At 42.7% G+C, this 16740-nt stretch overlaps 1 protein-coding gene across 1 annotated transcript; it reads left to right on the forward strand.

The window, feature by feature from the left end:
- The first annotated feature begins 1454 nt into the window (after nucleotides 1-1454).
- LOC109898522 (zinc finger CCCH domain-containing protein 7B) lies at nucleotides 1455-16740 on the forward strand. Its single transcript, XM_031834278.1, has 23 exons — nucleotides 1455-1660; nucleotides 1921-1988; nucleotides 2139-2175; nucleotides 2470-2667; nucleotides 3113-3271; nucleotides 3711-3791; nucleotides 4046-4099; nucleotides 4575-4617; nucleotides 4763-4959; nucleotides 5049-5469; nucleotides 5622-5683; nucleotides 5856-5964; nucleotides 6652-6810; nucleotides 6988-7190; nucleotides 7779-7879; nucleotides 8083-8264; nucleotides 8583-8659; nucleotides 8780-8946; nucleotides 9604-9709; nucleotides 9951-10059; nucleotides 11384-11517; nucleotides 11728-11897; nucleotides 12106-16740. Exons 2-23 carry the CDS (start codon nucleotides 1930-1932, stop codon nucleotides 12284-12286), a joined length of 3009 nt encoding a protein of 1002 aa, XP_031690138.1. The 5' UTR covers nucleotides 1455-1660; nucleotides 1921-1929; the 3' UTR covers nucleotides 12287-16740.

Here is a 16740-nt window from a genome sequence, read left to right on the forward strand (position 1 = left end):
CCATGACTGTGTGGCCATGCACGCCTCCAACTCAATCATCAAGTTTGCAGACGACACTACAATGGTATTCTTGATTACCAACAATGACAAGATGGCCTACAGGGAGGCGGTGAGGGCCCTCAGAGTGTGGTGTCAGGAAAATAACCTCACACTCAACATCAATAAAACAAAGGAGATGATTGTGGACTTCAGGAAACAGCAGAGGGAGCTTCCCCCCATCCACATCGACGGGACAGTAGTGGAGAAGGTTTTAAGTTCCTCGGCATACACATCACGGACAAACTGAAATGGTCCACCCACACAGACAGCGTTGTGAAGAAGGCGCAACAGCAGCAGCGCCTCTTCAACCTCAGGAGGCTGAAGAAATTTGGCTTGTCACCTAAAACACTCACAAACTTTTACAGATGCACAATCGAGAGCATCCTATCGGGCTGTATCACCGCCTGGTATGGCAACTGCTCCGCCCACAACCGCAAGGCTCTCCAGAGGGTAGTGCGGTCTGCACAATGCATCACCAGGGCAAACTATCTGCCCTCCCAGGACACCTACAGCACCCAATGTCACAGGAAGGCCAAAAAGATCATCAAGGACAACAACCACCCGAGCCACTGCCTATTCACCCCGCTATCATCCAGAAGGCGAGGTCAGTACAGGTGCATCAAAGCTGGGAACGAGAGACAGAAAAACAGCTTCTATCTCAAGGCCATCAGACTGTTAAACAGCCATCACTAACATAGAGTGGCTGCTGCCAACATACAGACTCAAATCTCTGGCCTCTTTAATAAATGGATTTAATGAAGGTACCACTAGCCACTTTAAATAATGCCATTTTAATAATGTCTACATTACTCATCTCATGTGTATATACTGTATTCTGTAACATCTACTGCATCTCGCCTATGCCGCACAGCCATCACTCATCCACATATTTATATGTACATATTCTTATTCATCCCTTTACATTTGTGTGTATAACGTAGTCGTTGTGAATTTGTTAGATTACTTGTTAGATGCTACTGCACTGTCGGAACTAGAAGCACAAGCATTGCGCTACACTCACATTAACATCTGCTAACCATGTGTATGTGACCAATAAAAATTGCTTTGATCTTTACCGGTATTGCGCTAGAAATAATACAAATGTATCGCTTTAAGAGGTAAAACGAGATGAAACTACTCAATATCGCCGTCCGCCGGCCTTTGCGCTAGAACTGCAGAGAGAATCAACACAAAAAAAGTGAAAGCTATCCTAGCTAGATGAATTTCTCAAATAAAATAAAAATGCAAACGTTTTAATTTCGTGTATAATTGATTACTTCCTTATGACATGTGTTGATGCTTTATTACATGTGTTAATATGTTATTACACATGTCTAAACAAGAAACATTTTATTCAGAGCACACCTCACCCTACCCTTGAAATAATCTCACTAGGACCTTGTGGGAGCCAAGCAACTCAAAAACAAGCTAGGGAGGGAGCGTGTGTTCATTGTTCAGCTGAGGAATTGGAAGTGAAACTCACATGTAAACTGTCCACGAAAAAAATACCATTGCAAAGAATTGCACTGGATGGCTGGTTGCTGTACAGCTCTAAATTCTCTGTGGCGAGATTTTCGGCTGTCCACAGCAGTAAACGTCGATTTATGTGTTTTATCACCAGGTGGGTTGTAACTTCCTCGAATCATGCCCAGCTAACGTTAGCTAGCTAGCTAGCATGAAAGCTAAATAACTTGAGACATGGTTAACTATTTAACGTTAGCTAAACAAAAAATATATATTTGGCTAAACTGGCCAAGTATTTTCTCGTTGCTGTATACTTTGCACGAGCTCTTGAACCTAGTTTATTTATTCTGGCTAGGTAACGTTAATTCGATAGTAGACGTCAAAATTATGTTGATATGGGCCTTTCTCTTTTTACAGTGTGCAGAGATGGACATGGACCGTCAAAAGCGCCAGGAGGGCATTCAGAACGCCCTGGGATTCATACAGTGCGAAATAAACATTCCCCTGCAATTCCCACAAGTTTTCAACTAAATTGTAGCCAGTTGCTCTCTTACTTGTCATTCATCCTATACCCTCAAACGGCCATACGGCACTAGTTCACTTGTATTGATAGGTTATCCTTTCCTCTGTCCTAGGTCTTCTTTGCCTTATCCAAAGCCTGAAGGCTATAAGGTAGGGATTAATGAATGCGATGACTGTCTTCTCTCTTGACCTTAGTCTAGGCATGTCTACACCCCCTATACTGTTCCAAAGAACATGTTGTGTGCTCACAGTCATGCAGCTTGCCCTTTTCAGAGATGTTCTCCATTTCACATTTGGTCCATTATTGCCATGGGAAAAAAGTACCAAAACCAGCCATAATACTGATTAGACACATCCATGTCCTTTGTGGCTTTTCCTGTGTACTGTCTTTATCTCACGCCCATGCCATATTCCTCTCCTCCTCTTCTCTGAATGTCCCTCCAGGGGTTTCTGACCCAGTTGGTGTGTGACCTGCTGGATGAGGGGAATGCAATGTTCAGGGAGGGTGAGTGGCAGCAGGCCATAAAGGACTTCAGTGAGGGTGTTAACGTGGCCCACTATGCCCAGGCTGAGTCTCTAGAAATTCCCTCAGCCCTGCTGGAGAGTCTGTATTTCAACAGGGCAGCAGCCTACCACAGCATGGTGAGTCAGAGTGGTGTGTCACCAGGATTATGCATCTTTGATCCACAATATGGATGATTGAATGAGGTTCACAATTCTGTATACAAAAGGTATGAAGTCATCTTTTACATATAATATTTAATAGCAATTGTGTTGGAAGCAAATGTGCTGTAGTGGGTAAATATTGAACCAATGGTGAATACCCATTGCAATCTCTCTATTTCAGTATTTCGTGTTGTTGCATCACATTGTTCTATTGCATCATGTGCAACATGTGTTTCAGCCTCATCATTGAAATGTTGCCAACAGTCAGACACTTTCTCAACATCCCCTTGAAGTTACAGAGCCTGTATCATCTATCATTACCCCATTCTCATTAGCCTGTATTAACCACTGTATGGCCTTAGTCTTTCACTCTGTGGCAGAACCCACACGTTACCTGTCATCTCTTTCTCTCCTCTCTCAGGGGGAGTATGAGCAGGGTGTGCAGGACTGTGACAGTGCGCTGGCTCTGTGCAAAGACAGTTGCAGGGCACTCTACAGGAAGGCTCTATGCCTGCGGGAGCTGGGCCGTTTCAGAGAGGCCTACAACTGCAGCACGGGCTGCCTGCTCACTACGCCTAACGTGAGTAACATTATGAATGACCCTTTCACATCAGAGGCTGTTTTCTTGAAGTAGAAAAGCATGCACACCTTTAAAAGGTTAAGTATTATATTGTTTTTATCTATAAAATGTCTAGCACAACTAGCAACATTTCTTTTTACCACTTGACATATGTAATTTTGGATTCCTCATGATGATCCGCTAGTGGAGAAGGAGAGTTTAATTTCATACAAGTGGATTTGTTTCCACATTTCCTTCTCTCCTTCGAATACCTTTGATGTTTTTCAAAAGAATGTGAGAAGACGATGTGGCGAGGGGGAGACCTCACACCATACTTTTGCAGTATCATGTAACTCAGAATAAGTGTTCGATGAAATATATTTAATAAAAAGCGTATTTAAATGTAAAAAAAAATATATATATATATATATATATATATATTATCTTGTACTCTTCATAGGACAAACATGTGTATGAGTTGGCACAGGAGCTAGCTAACAAACTGGGCCTGAAGATACGCAAAGCCTACATTAGCACACAGGTGAGAATCCGTTTCCAAAGCAGAAGGTCTAGATTCAAACAGCATGGCAAATTACCTTCCATGATAAGTGGCTTGGATTCAATTGTTCTCAATCTGCCATTCTCTGATCAAATCTGCCATGAGCTGCTTATGCCCTGGTTTAAATCTCAATTTGGATTCATATCTCAATTTGGATTCATAACAATTGAAGTCATTAAGTTTGACATTTTCATTAGGTTGACTCTTTATGGAGTTAGTATTTGTTTCCTTTGCAGGAGTCGGCCAAATCTGAGAAAAGTAATGGGAACTCAGCTCATTTTGCAGGAGAGGCAAGTGCAACAACTTTCACCATTACACTTTAAGGTTCCACTATACAGAAATCGCTCCGCCATTTCATAGTTGCTGAAACTAATAGTTTGCCTAATTATAAGGTAATTATAAGCTAGTATAGTTTAGAGAATCATTGTACCATCTAAACCGCTCTGAAATATATTTTCCATAACCAAAAATATATTTTTCAGCTGTTTGAAGCTGGTGTACAAAAGCAAAAGTAATTGACAAAAAAACAAAACATAAGAATAGGAAGCATAGAAGGGAGCACATAGAAAATATCTATCGCCTTTTAGACTTGTTTTCAAGTAGAATGATACATCTATAACCACATTTCTATGTGAATTTAGTTGGGCTGCCCAAAAAGTTGCATATTTCCACTTAAATTGGTTGAGATTTGGAATGTACTTTGGTTTACCTGTTGATTTATTGTCACTTAAACAGAAGCTGTTGTCTTTCTCTTTTCACCTCAAGATGTATGGCAGTGGTCTGGATTCCTTAAGTGACATCTCATCAGGTAGTAATTCTCCTGACCAGAAATGTTGAATTACCTATCTCATTGTAATGTAAAGACTATCGAAGAAGATTTGTCAAAAGTAGTAATAACAATTGAATAACTTCCAGAAAATTTATCTCACCTGTTCCCTCTCCCTGTCTTTCAGTTGGTATCTCCTGCAAGCCTCTATCCACCGCTATCCCAGTTAGTGATGAATCCTCTCCCTCTGGTCCTCTGGTCTACTCCAAACTTCTGGGTAGCCCTGTCCAAGGCCCCCGGCGGTTGCCCATCTCTGTGCCTGAGTCGGAGAACCTGGGTGACAGTGAGCTGATGGGAGACGATCTAGACAGCCTGCTGGACTGTGTGAGTTTGTCTACTGGTCGACAAGAGTATTCTGATATAGCTTCCCTGAATCTGTCAATGCAACTTCTCATTCTCTCGTTCTCATTCAGATTCCCCCCCAACGTGCCTTTCCCATCATCCTCCCCAGCTCAGCTTGTGTCCCCATCCAGCTCCCATTTCCCTCACGCCTGCCCGCCCCCTCGCCCCGGCTCCCCCCAGCCTTCTTCAACTCAGCCATCAGCCAGCTCAACTCTCTGGACACATTCCCAGGCATGGGTGGGGGGGATGCCCTGGGTGCTCTGAAATCTTTAGATGGCCTTGATGCACTAGACTCTCTAGATACTTTAAACAACCTGGACACCCTTTCAGGCCTTGGTGGTGGGGATGCCCCGGCTCCCACAACAGCACTCTATTCACTTGATGCCTTAGATGCCCTTGACAGTTTCTACCCACTTGGGGGTGCAATAGCAGCCAAACCAGTGGTGGTGGGGGGAGGGGGGCTGGACTCCCTCTCTGAGTTCAACCTGCCTGGTGAGTCGATTGAGGGTGGTAATGTCTTGTTAGCTTATAGCAATGTATACATGGTTCATTTTCCTTTTAATATTTAACACCAAGGAAGGTATGAACCTAATGTAGGTGTTATAATTGATTGTTCTGTTTTTTTGTTCTCACGCTATCTTAAGGTGCAAGAATCTCCCACAATGTTCTCTCTGCAACACGTTCGCCCAAGAAGTCCAACCACACAGTAAGCCATTTATTTCTGTCAGCAGAATTTGTTAGACTCCCTCCCGTACATTTAAATTAAAACATGTATTATGCAACGTTTAGGTCACATAGAACTTTGTCGTTTACAACGTCATGCTAGTTTTACCTTGACATATTAACCTAAATTAATTTCTATTACCATGGCGATGTAGGTGGTAAAGAATGGCCAGGTCTCCTCCAAGCTTTCTCAGCTGACCAAGAACCCCCTAGCAGCCACCCATGACTTCATGCAGGCCTGTGCCACGTGCTACAGCTGGATAGGTACAGTAGTGGACATGATAAACTCGCTCTCAGCTAGTGTCCCTCCCCCAGTTTACTTCTTAATGTAATTTAAAAAATTTTTTTTTAGTTGTGTACCTTTTCTCCCCAATTTCTCCCCAATTGGTAGTTAGTCTTGTCCCAGTCCCGTACGGACTCGAGAGGCGAAGGTCAAGAGCCATGCATCCTCCCAAACACAATCCCGCCAAGCCATGCTGCTTTTTGACACACTGTTAGCTTAACCTGGAAGCCAACCGCACCAATGTGGCGGAGTAAACACTACAGCTGGCGACCAAAGTCAGCGTGCATGCACCCAGCCCGCCTCAAGGAGTTGCTAGAGCGCAATGGGACAAGGAAATCCTGGCCAGCCAAAACCTCTCCTAACCCAGACGATGCTGGGCCAATTGTGCGCCGCCACATGGGTCTTCCGGTTGCGGCCGGATGCCACACAGCCTGGGATCGAACCTAGGTCTGTAGGGAAGCCTCTAGCACTGCGATGCAGTGCCTTAGACCGCTGCATCACTCGGGAGGCCCCCTACTTCTAACTAATAGGACTGACAGTTTCAAGGCATCATAGCTGAGGTTCACCTGTCTATTCTTATGTCCCCCCTTAACTACCCCTTTCTCTGTCTCTCTCCCCCTCTTTACCCGTATATCCCTCTCTCCTCCCTCCCTTTCTCTGTCTCTCAGGTCCAGGGGTCCTGGACTACCAGCACCAGGCAGAATTGGCCCACCGTTGTAAGCGGGACATTCTTCTGTGCAGGATCAGGGCTGCAGAGCACCCTGTCTGGAACAGGGTGCGACCCCGCCCCACGCACAATTTTACTGGGCCGTTTGTGCTCTGCAAAGGTACGGAAAACAACAGTCACTGGTGTGGGAAAGAGGCTCTGTTTAGATGAAGATAATGTGTGTGTGTGTCATAGGTCAAATTACCCAGTCGTTTTAATCTGTGGAAAAAGGGTCCTAAAGGTTAGCGTTGGTCTGAGTTTGTATATGTTGTAATCTAAGTTCCTTCCCTCTGTGCAGAGGTGCTGGAGACTCAGAAGTGTAAGTACAGGGAGGGCTGTACGTTTGCCTACTGCCAGGAGGAGGTAGATGTGTGGACCCTGGAGAGGAAGGGAGCCCTGAAGAGAGAGCTGTTGTTTGACCCGCAGAGCCCCAACAATGACAGGCTCAGCATCACATGCCTGCTGCAGCTCCACAACGGCATGTTCATGTACCTCTGTGAGGTAGGACACACACACACGTGTACCCTTACACAGACACACCTCCATATGTCCAAGCTTTACCAGTGAAACATGGTAGAGGGCTGCGAGTCCCGACAGAGATCGCTGCAGAGCGGTCGTCATTTTTCATGCTGCGGGCGGGGAGCGTGCAGTCAGACAGACGACTTTGGGATTAAAATATTTTTGTTGTCCCGCAGATTATTTGGAAATGGTCGTCATTCTGCTTTGTAGGCTAAAAGCACAATTTTCGCATTATTCACACACTGCTTCAACTTCAGTAGCCTATCTCTCCTCTCCTAGTTGGGAGTGAGAGTTCAAGTGTGCCTAGTATGTGTGGTCTCATTGAAATAAAGTTGTCTGCCTACATGGGTGGAGAATCACGTGGCAGTTAACTTAAATATGATTAGACTGTAGCTTACCACAGTGTGTATAAATACATATTGATAATGGAAAGAAGTGGAGGCGCAATAAACATTTGATGGAAAAAATCTGTCCCGCGCAGACCTCTAAAACAATGCTCCCCTCTACTTGTTGTCTCTGTTTACCTCAACTTTCCCCCTCATTCTCTCCCCCCCCTTTCTCTCTCCTCAGGAGTGCTATGACAGTAAGCCCAGGATCATCAGTAAGCACAGTAAGGAGGTGCCGTCCACCTGCTCCAACCCCTGCGCCCGACACCCATTCGACAAAAACAAGTGAGTCACATTTGCTCCCCTCCCTCACACACACACACACACACACACACACACACACACACACACACACACACACACACACACACACACACACACACACACACACACACACACACACACACACACACACACACACACACACACACACACACACACACACACACACACACAAACCCTCACTCTTCCCCCCCTCTGCCCTGCAGGTGCCTGGTGCATGCGGTGAGGTCCAGCAGCGTGCACTACACTAAGATCCGCCCGCTGTACACCCAGTGCCAGTTGGACGTGTGCCGCCATGCCCAGCGCTACGGCTGCCAGCGAGAGGACAGCTGCTCTTTTGCCCACTCTGTCATAGAGCTCAAGTGCTGGAGGCTGCAGCAAGACTCTGGTACAGTCAGATTGATGCACACACACTCATGAACATTGTACTTGGTCTCAGACACAGAGAGACATATTTATTCCTGTCTAATAAATGTGAAAACATTTTTAAATGTAGAGGCCGATCTACAATAAAACATCTTTATTTATAAATATACTAAAAGTCAGGAACATTTCAACAAAGTCCAGTAGGTGTCAGTAGACACTGCCGTTCAGACTTGTCATAGTTGATAAACACTGTAAAACACTGTTTGTAAATACTGTCTGTAAAAAGTGATGCCTAGGCTCAACTAGGCATCACTTTTCTGTGTATGTGCCTGTTCTTTAGGCATCACTCATGAAGAAATTGTTCAGGAATCAAAGCGACACTGGCATAAACAGGAGCAGATCATGCACAAACCCAAGGTATAATATCCCTGCTATGCCACATCTCATAATATGGTGAGACAACGGCTCCTGTGTAGTTTGTCTGATTCTCTACCTTTTGCCTCTCTGTTTTTGTCCCTGTGACTTGTTGACTATAAGCCGGTGTACATGCCACCATCATCTTCATCCTCAAGTGGTGGAGGTGGGGGAGGAGGCTATTGCTTGAACCTGAAGAGGAAGTTTGTTTGTGGTCAGTGCTGGAGGGACGGGCTGGTCAGCGAGCCGGACAAAGCGCTTAAGTACTGTGCAGCCAAGGCCAGGCACAGGTGAGGCTGCACTCTACCTAGCATCCCTAGCCAGATGGAGACCAATGCTTCACTGTAGTATGCAACAATTCTATATGACTGACCACTGTTATTCACTATTGTCTATCAAATCAAAGTTTATTTGTCACGTGCGCTGAATACAACCGGTGTTGACCTTACATTGAAATGCTTACTTACAGGCTCTAACCAATAGTGCAAAAAAGGTATTAGGTGAACAATAGGTAAGTAAAGAAATAAAACAACAGTAAAAAGACAGGCTATACACAGTAGCGAGGCTATAAAAGTAGGCGAGGCTACATACAGACACCAGTTAGTCAGGCTGATTGAGGTAGTATGTACATGTAGATAGGGTTAAAGTGATTATGCATATATGATGAACAGAGAGTAGCAGTAGCGTAAAAGAGGGGTTGGTGGGTGGCGGGACACAATGCAGTAAGCCCAGTTAGCCAATGTGTGGCAGCACTGGTCAATGTATGGCCATTGTATATTAGTTGTGTAGTCTGAGATATGTGTTCGGTTTTTTGAATGACAATAGAGAATGTTCATCTCGGGGACACAAACCAAGGTGTATGGAGCGTTTACAGCGAAGCCCTATGTAATTTAGGATAGTATCTTTCTGGAAGGTCCACCGTAACTCTTACATCTCTCTCCCTGTAGTTGGACGAAGGAGTGTCGGGTACTGTTGGTGAAGTTCTTCGAGGGAAAGAAGTGGGTGATGGTGCGGACGTTGCCTTTTGCCAAGACCTACCCCCAGCAGTATGACGTGTGTACTGCCCCCTGCTACTCCTCATGCACTACCTGCTAGAAATGATTTTTGATAGACTCATCCAAGCATATTATCATTGTGTCTGTTTAACTTATAATTAACTATTATGTTAGTGTGCTCATGGGTAACGGTATATATTGGTCAGTTGAATTTAATACTTAATCATTGACACTGTGCAAACTTGTTTCCACAAACATCCTCGTAGTCTGTGCGTAACGTCATAACGTGTCCCCCTCAGATATGTGCCCATGTGGTGAAGCAGAAGAAGTGCCACTACATTGGGAACTGTGCCTTTGCCCACAGTGAAGAGGAGAAGCAAGTATGGACTTATATGAAGAACAATGGCTGTAAGTTTACACTATATTTTCATTATCCACTAAACCTTTTGTTCCACATTATCGCCTTTGTTTACTTTGATCTATGAGCAGGATTGGCTCAGATGCCTATTATACCCACCAGGACACGTCAATTTTTATTGGTCACATACACATGGTTAGCAGATGTTAATGCGAGTTTAGCTAAATGCTTGTGCCTCTAGTTCCGACAATGCAGTAATATCTAACAAGTAATCTAACAAATTCACAACAACTACCTTACACACACAAATGTAAAGGGATGAATAGAATATATACATATAAATATATGGATGAGCGATGGCAGTGCGCCATAGGCAAGATGCAGTAGATGGTATAGAATACAGTATACATATGGGACGAGTAATGTAGGATATGTAAATATTATTAAAGTGACTAGTGATACCTTTAAGTCCATTTATTAAAGTGGCGAGAGATTTGAGTCTGTATGTTGGCAGCAGCCTCTGTTAGTGATAGCTGTTTAACAGTCTGATGGCCTTGAGATTGAAAAACAGCTTCTGTCTCTCAGTCCCTGCTTTGATGCACCTGTACTGACCTCACCTTCTGGATGATAGCGGGGTGAACAGGCAGTGGCTCGGGTGGTTGTTGTCCTTGATGATCTTTTTGGCCTTCCTGTGACATCGGGTGCTATAGGTATCCTGGAGGGCAGGTAGTTTGCCCCCGGTGATGCGTTGAGCAGACCTCACTACCCTCTGGGGAGCCTTGCAGTTGAGAGTGGAGCAGTTGCCATACCAGGTGGTGATACAGCCAGACAGGATTCTCTCGATTGTGCATCTCAAATCAAATTTATTTGTCACATACTTTGGCTTTGGTAGCGAGCCGTGTCAGTGGCACTGTATTGTCCTCAAAGCGAGCAAAGAAGTTGTTTAATTTGTTTGGGAGAACGACGAAGATCTTCGCAACGGGGCTTGTTTTCTTTTTGTAACCCGGGATTGACTGTAGACCCTGCCACATATGTCTCACAGACGTGTTTGAGCTGTTGAATTGCGACTCTACTTTGCCTCTATACTGATGCTTTGCTTGTTTGATTGCTTTGCGGAGGGAATAGCTGCACTGTTTGTATTCGGTCATGTTTCCAGTGTCCTTGCCATGATTGAAAGAGGTGGTTCCCGCTTTCAGTTTTGTGCGAATGCTCGCATCAATCCACGGTTTCTGGTCGGGAAAGGTTTTAATAGTCACAGTGGGTACGACATCTCCGATGCACTCGCTAATAAACACGCTCATCGAGGCAGCGTATACATCAATGTATACGCATTAATATTGTTACCTATGTTCCTCTTTGAACCTGTTCCTGAAGTGAAGGATATGCAGCAGATGTACGACATGTGGCTTACAATGACGAATCAAAACCATCTGCGGGATGACACCCTGAACACCCAACCCGTAGAGGAGAAGCAAATTGTCATGCCAACCGACTATGCCGAGCCAATGGTGAGTAAAGGCACTTACTCACAAAACCTGTTTGTTGGATGTAGAACGCAAACAATACATTCACCTTTCTCATTTGTAAAAGCTATCTACCACTGCATTTTGATAGTGTGCATGCATCTTCATGCATCTTCATGCAATGTGTGCGTATGTCAGTGTGTATGAATGCGTAACGTACTTTGAGAACAGTTTTACTGTGCGTGTGTATTCTAGAGCGGCTTCCACTGTCGTCTGTGTGGGAGGCATAGTAACAGCGAGCGCCAGTGGCAGCAGCACATCTCCTCAGAGAAACACAAGGACCGTGTATTCAGCTGCGAGGGAGAGGACGAGAGCCTCACGTGGACATACCGCTTCCCCGGACTCCGCCTCGCCCTTTGTCCCAGGTAACACTCGCCCAGAGTCACAGTACTGGGTCTCAATACTGTAGTTCCTTTCTCATTACCCATCAAGAGATGCTCTGTATATGCACACAGAAAACACCTGGGATATGGTAGGGTTCACTTACCACACTCTTATCCTATTTGTTCCTGTAAAATTTTATCGGTGTACAGTGATTGACGTATGTATAATATAGATCAATGTGATTGACAGGCTGGAGAGTGGCTGTCCTGAGGGGGTGAGCTGTGACTATGCCCACAGTGTTGAGGAGCTGGTGGAATGGCAGGAGAGGCGAGAATTCCTGCGGCGGAAGCTGGCCAAGGCCCGTAAAGACATGCTCATCAGGCCAGACGAGTTTGACTTTGGGAAGTACAACTTTCTCCTGCAGGACTGAAGCCTCTGTCTCTTATGTGAAACACTTGCACCTGTAAATAGACAGCAGTCGTCTGTTTTGTTGAAAACCCTGGGGGGTATTTTCTTTATTAGTTAACAGTTAATACAGTTTATACCTGTTAGAGCTGGTTAGGACTGCAAGTGCCTTATTTGTCCAATATTTTCAAAAGGGCTTAACAAATGAGATCTTGGGTCCGAATTGAGCGGGGGAAGAAGTAATTTAGCACTGCCATTTAACAAAACAGTACTGACCAAATATCTCCATGAATAGTCTGTTTAATCTGTATACGTCTTTTTGGGGGATATTAAGAATTAATTTATGCTTCTGTTCTGTACAACCGTCAAACTTTCACAACTGTTCTTCCATCAAATGAAAACCGATTTTGCTGGAAGGCAAACGTTATTAACTTTCACATTATTCATGTGTCTTATGCCAATTTAAAGATGCAAGGTTTAACTTTTTGGGTGACCTGAGAAAATTCACATAGAAATGTTAGTTTCTTTTGTTTTTGTACACCAGCTTCAAACAGCTGAAAATACTATTTTTTGGTTATTGGAAAGATATCTCACAACAATTTAGATGGTACAATGATTCTCTACATTGCTTGTTTTGTCACCAACATAGGCAAAGTATTAGACGTTTAGCAACCAGGAAATGGTGAGTGATTTCTGCATATTGCATCTTAAAAGCATTTGCTGCTGCCATTGTAGACAGACAAAACGTTACAGAATATGATCACACTAATACAGGGGTACTGCAGGGTGTTCATGGAAATATACAAATATTATTTTATTTCAATGTTTTTATCAATATTGCTAGCAACAAGTTTCAATTAATTTTAAAGTAGACACAATATAAAAGAGGATAATATCTTATTTCTAATGATGTCAACTTTATTTCTCAACTCCTAATATTGAGAAAATTACACTCATTGGAGCTAATTGCACTCACCGGACAGTGTTTCTCCTATATTCATTTAGCAGCGGAGAGCCACCGCTGCTAAATTGTTGCCACTGCTCCAAAAAATATGATTAAACATTTTCGGGCTGGTTAAACATTTTCAGTGTAAACATAAACAACTAAACCAGATATAAAGTATGTAGAAAATATGTAATGGAGCTATATATCTTAAATAAGATTCCATTCTCAAATGCAAAACATTTTATGGAATTTGATTTGAATTCACTCCAATAGCATAAGAACATGTAAGCCATGGCAAAATGTGTAGAATTTCAGAAAATTTGCTTTAAAACTGCAGATTTTCTGTGTGGTCCAGCGGCACACATATATGCCGGAGTTGTCGTGGGTTTGAAACCGGCCCACTGCCCTTTGAATCACCCCATCTTCCCTGTCTTTCACATTGTACTCTCTTCAATAAAGCAAACATTACAAACGGAATGGGACTGCCACACTCCTTCAAAAAAAAAAAGACTTTGACTTAATTTTCTCTCACCCTATGATAAAATGTGTGGAATTGCAGGAAACTAGCTTTAAAACAGTAACATTTTCTCTCCGCCTCATGACAAACAAAAATTAAAACATTTGTCTTTGCGGCCAAGAGGAGGGTGTCTACAATTAGCGGTCGGACTCTACCACGCCTACCGCTACTACTGGCTAAATAGATTGAGGATGCTAACTAAGGCCTAACCTGTGGGTATATAATTGACCCATAATTTAATATCCAATACAAGAGAGATGGGAAGTTCCTCAAATGTGCCTGTAGTAGTAGTTCCTATCTAGCGTATAGACTCAATATTTTCTTCAGCACACCATGAGTATCTGCCCAGTAAATTTAAAGATGTGAATAAATGTATCTCCACATGTGTAGTCCTGCACATTAATACATTATATCAATGTTGGCAAACAATAAGTAATAACATGGTAGTTAAACCTAGTAAAATATCATATTGATTTCTATACCTTAGTTATTTTTTACCAAATCATACTTTGTATTGTTGGGTTCAGAGTATGCTTCTGGGTGTGTCATTCCTGTTTTGCAAGGGCGGTGGCCTAAAAGCTAAGACTGTAATTCTAAATAAGGAGAGAGAAGAATACATAATTCAGAGTTGTGCAGATGAGAGCATTTAGCCCTAGATGCTGAAAGAGGCAGTGAAGCATACCTAGTCTCAGAGCATTTTGTCTTATTCTGTAGGTAAATCCGAGACACGCCATTTAGTATGATATGTTACGTTTCGTATGGTATGTGTTCATTTGGGGATTTCCATCACCCGTACAATATGTTACGAATTAGCAAAACGTATGGTATGTTACAAATTCTAGCTAGCTGTCTGTTAGCTAGGCTCGGGGTTAGAGTTTAGGAGGTAGGCTAAGTAGCTAAAAAGTAGTTCAGAAGGTGCTGAAGTTGTCCATGATGCTAGACATTCATGTTATACGCCAACCCATCCACCTTACTTTAGTTTTTGTCTTAAGTAACCATCTGTTTTATGTAACCATACCAAACGTAATATACTAATTTGAGTGTCCCAGATATACATTTACTATGTTACGTCTAGTCTATGAGACCAGGCTGGGTGAGGGGTAAGGGAGGGGTTAACATGCACACTTTTTGGGGGGGGGTTCTCTTGAAATATTGAAGTTCTGTATACATCACTGATAATTATGTTAGTGTTAGTTCATAAGCTTTGCACATGGGAAGTGTGTTTAATACCAGCTTTAGCCAGTATAGAGAGGTAATGGATACTCTCGGAATGAACCAAATGGAAGGTTTAAGTTTGTTACTAAATATTATTATTTCAATGACAATTATTATGGCTATAACTATTTTGATTTACAACATTCTAAAATAATCTATAGAGTGGTATGTTTCCTACTATGCAAACAAAGTCAGTGAGCTGGATCCTGTTGATTTGCCATAGGCCAGTTTTTTCCAATCTCTGAACGTTTTGGTTTTTGCCCTGACACTACACAGCTGATTAAAATGATCAAAGCTGGATGATTAGTTGATTATTTGAATCAGCTGTGTAGTGCTACGGCAAAAACCAAAACGTGCACCTCTTAGGGTCCCGAAACTGCCATAGGTTTTGTCCTGGATTAAATCATTCTAATCGAGGAGTGAATCACATTGACCTTCATCACATCCATCTATGTCATTGAACTGACTGCACCACAATATATCTGCCTATGTTGTTTGCAAGGACTTTTTTTCAGGCAGTGTAATCCTTGCTGGCTGGAAACAGTTATTGAAACTGAAGTGCCCCCTCTCAAAGCCATCAAAATGACCCCTTTATAAAAGTGCACCCTTGTTAAACAGTATTCACACTGCTCTCGTGACCACACTCTATTTTATTGTAGCTGCCATACTGATTGAACAGATGGTTAGAGACTGCAGTGTTTGTGCATTTAATTTCCAACATCATGGTACCTGAGAAAACAAAAATGAATTGTTTGAGCTATTGACCAAATCTGACATGTTAAATAAAACTATTTTTGAGAGGTAATAGATCCATGATCCTTTTTTTTACTGTTGACAATTATTTTGTTACTTATTCTAATTTATTAGACAACTATAACACTGACTACGTTCTGTTATCAAAGGACACTTTATATATATATTGTGTAAAAATCTGTGTTCTAGTTAGTGTGGTTCAAGTCATTGAGGTTCAAGCGGAGGGTAAATGATTTCCACCTTCAGATCTTCATGATGTGCTGTTTAGTGTCCCGATTGCTTGCGAGTGCGTGATGAGATGGGGGGTTTCGCACCTTTGTGGTCGAAAACACTAACCGGCTCCCAACTTGTAATTGGCTGATTGGTATGATTGACAGCCTATACAGCAAACTGAAACTCTGGATAAATTGAACGATTAGTATCGTTGGTCTTTCACAGAGTACATTCTATATTCATAATGCTAGTAGGCATGGCTACTGAACTCAGTAACTTGCCCGCACATTGCATCCTCGTGACATGATTAGAAGTTCTTGCAAAGTGTATATCAGACAAAGCAATTCAAGTTTTGTTCCTGAAGTCAAAGCCCTGATGAGTTTCCATTCTCGTTTTCCATTGACAACGGTAATAGAAATCGGTGTGAATTTGTTATACCCTTGCTATTCTCTTCAACACATTTGTGACGGATAGACACATTTATCCAGATAGAGGGTAACTTCAATACGTCCTGCAACTATCTTGTGTTGCTAGCTGAATGGACTGATGCAATGTCATTGAAATATAAACTTTGCAGCATGTGCAACATCTTCAATTACTTACACTTTAGTTACTGGCTGCCTGGGTTTGTTATCAAACTTGTCAATGTACTATTTCACAAAACAAACATTACATTTTCATGTCTTGACAAACTGCTTTGGATAATTTGATACTGCATATTATGAAGTGATAGGTTTCACGTACACATGTTCACTTGCAAGCTCTTCCTCAACAATGCTGTATTCAATATCAAAGAAAATAGAAAATCCAGAATAAAATCTTTCATTCTTTCGCA

The sequence above is a fragment of the Oncorhynchus kisutch genome, linkage group LG10 (assembly GCF_002021735.2).
Source record: "Oncorhynchus kisutch isolate 150728-3 linkage group LG10, Okis_V2, whole genome shotgun sequence".
In the NCBI taxonomy this organism is placed as follows: Eukaryota; Metazoa; Chordata; class Actinopteri; order Salmoniformes; family Salmonidae; genus Oncorhynchus; species Oncorhynchus kisutch.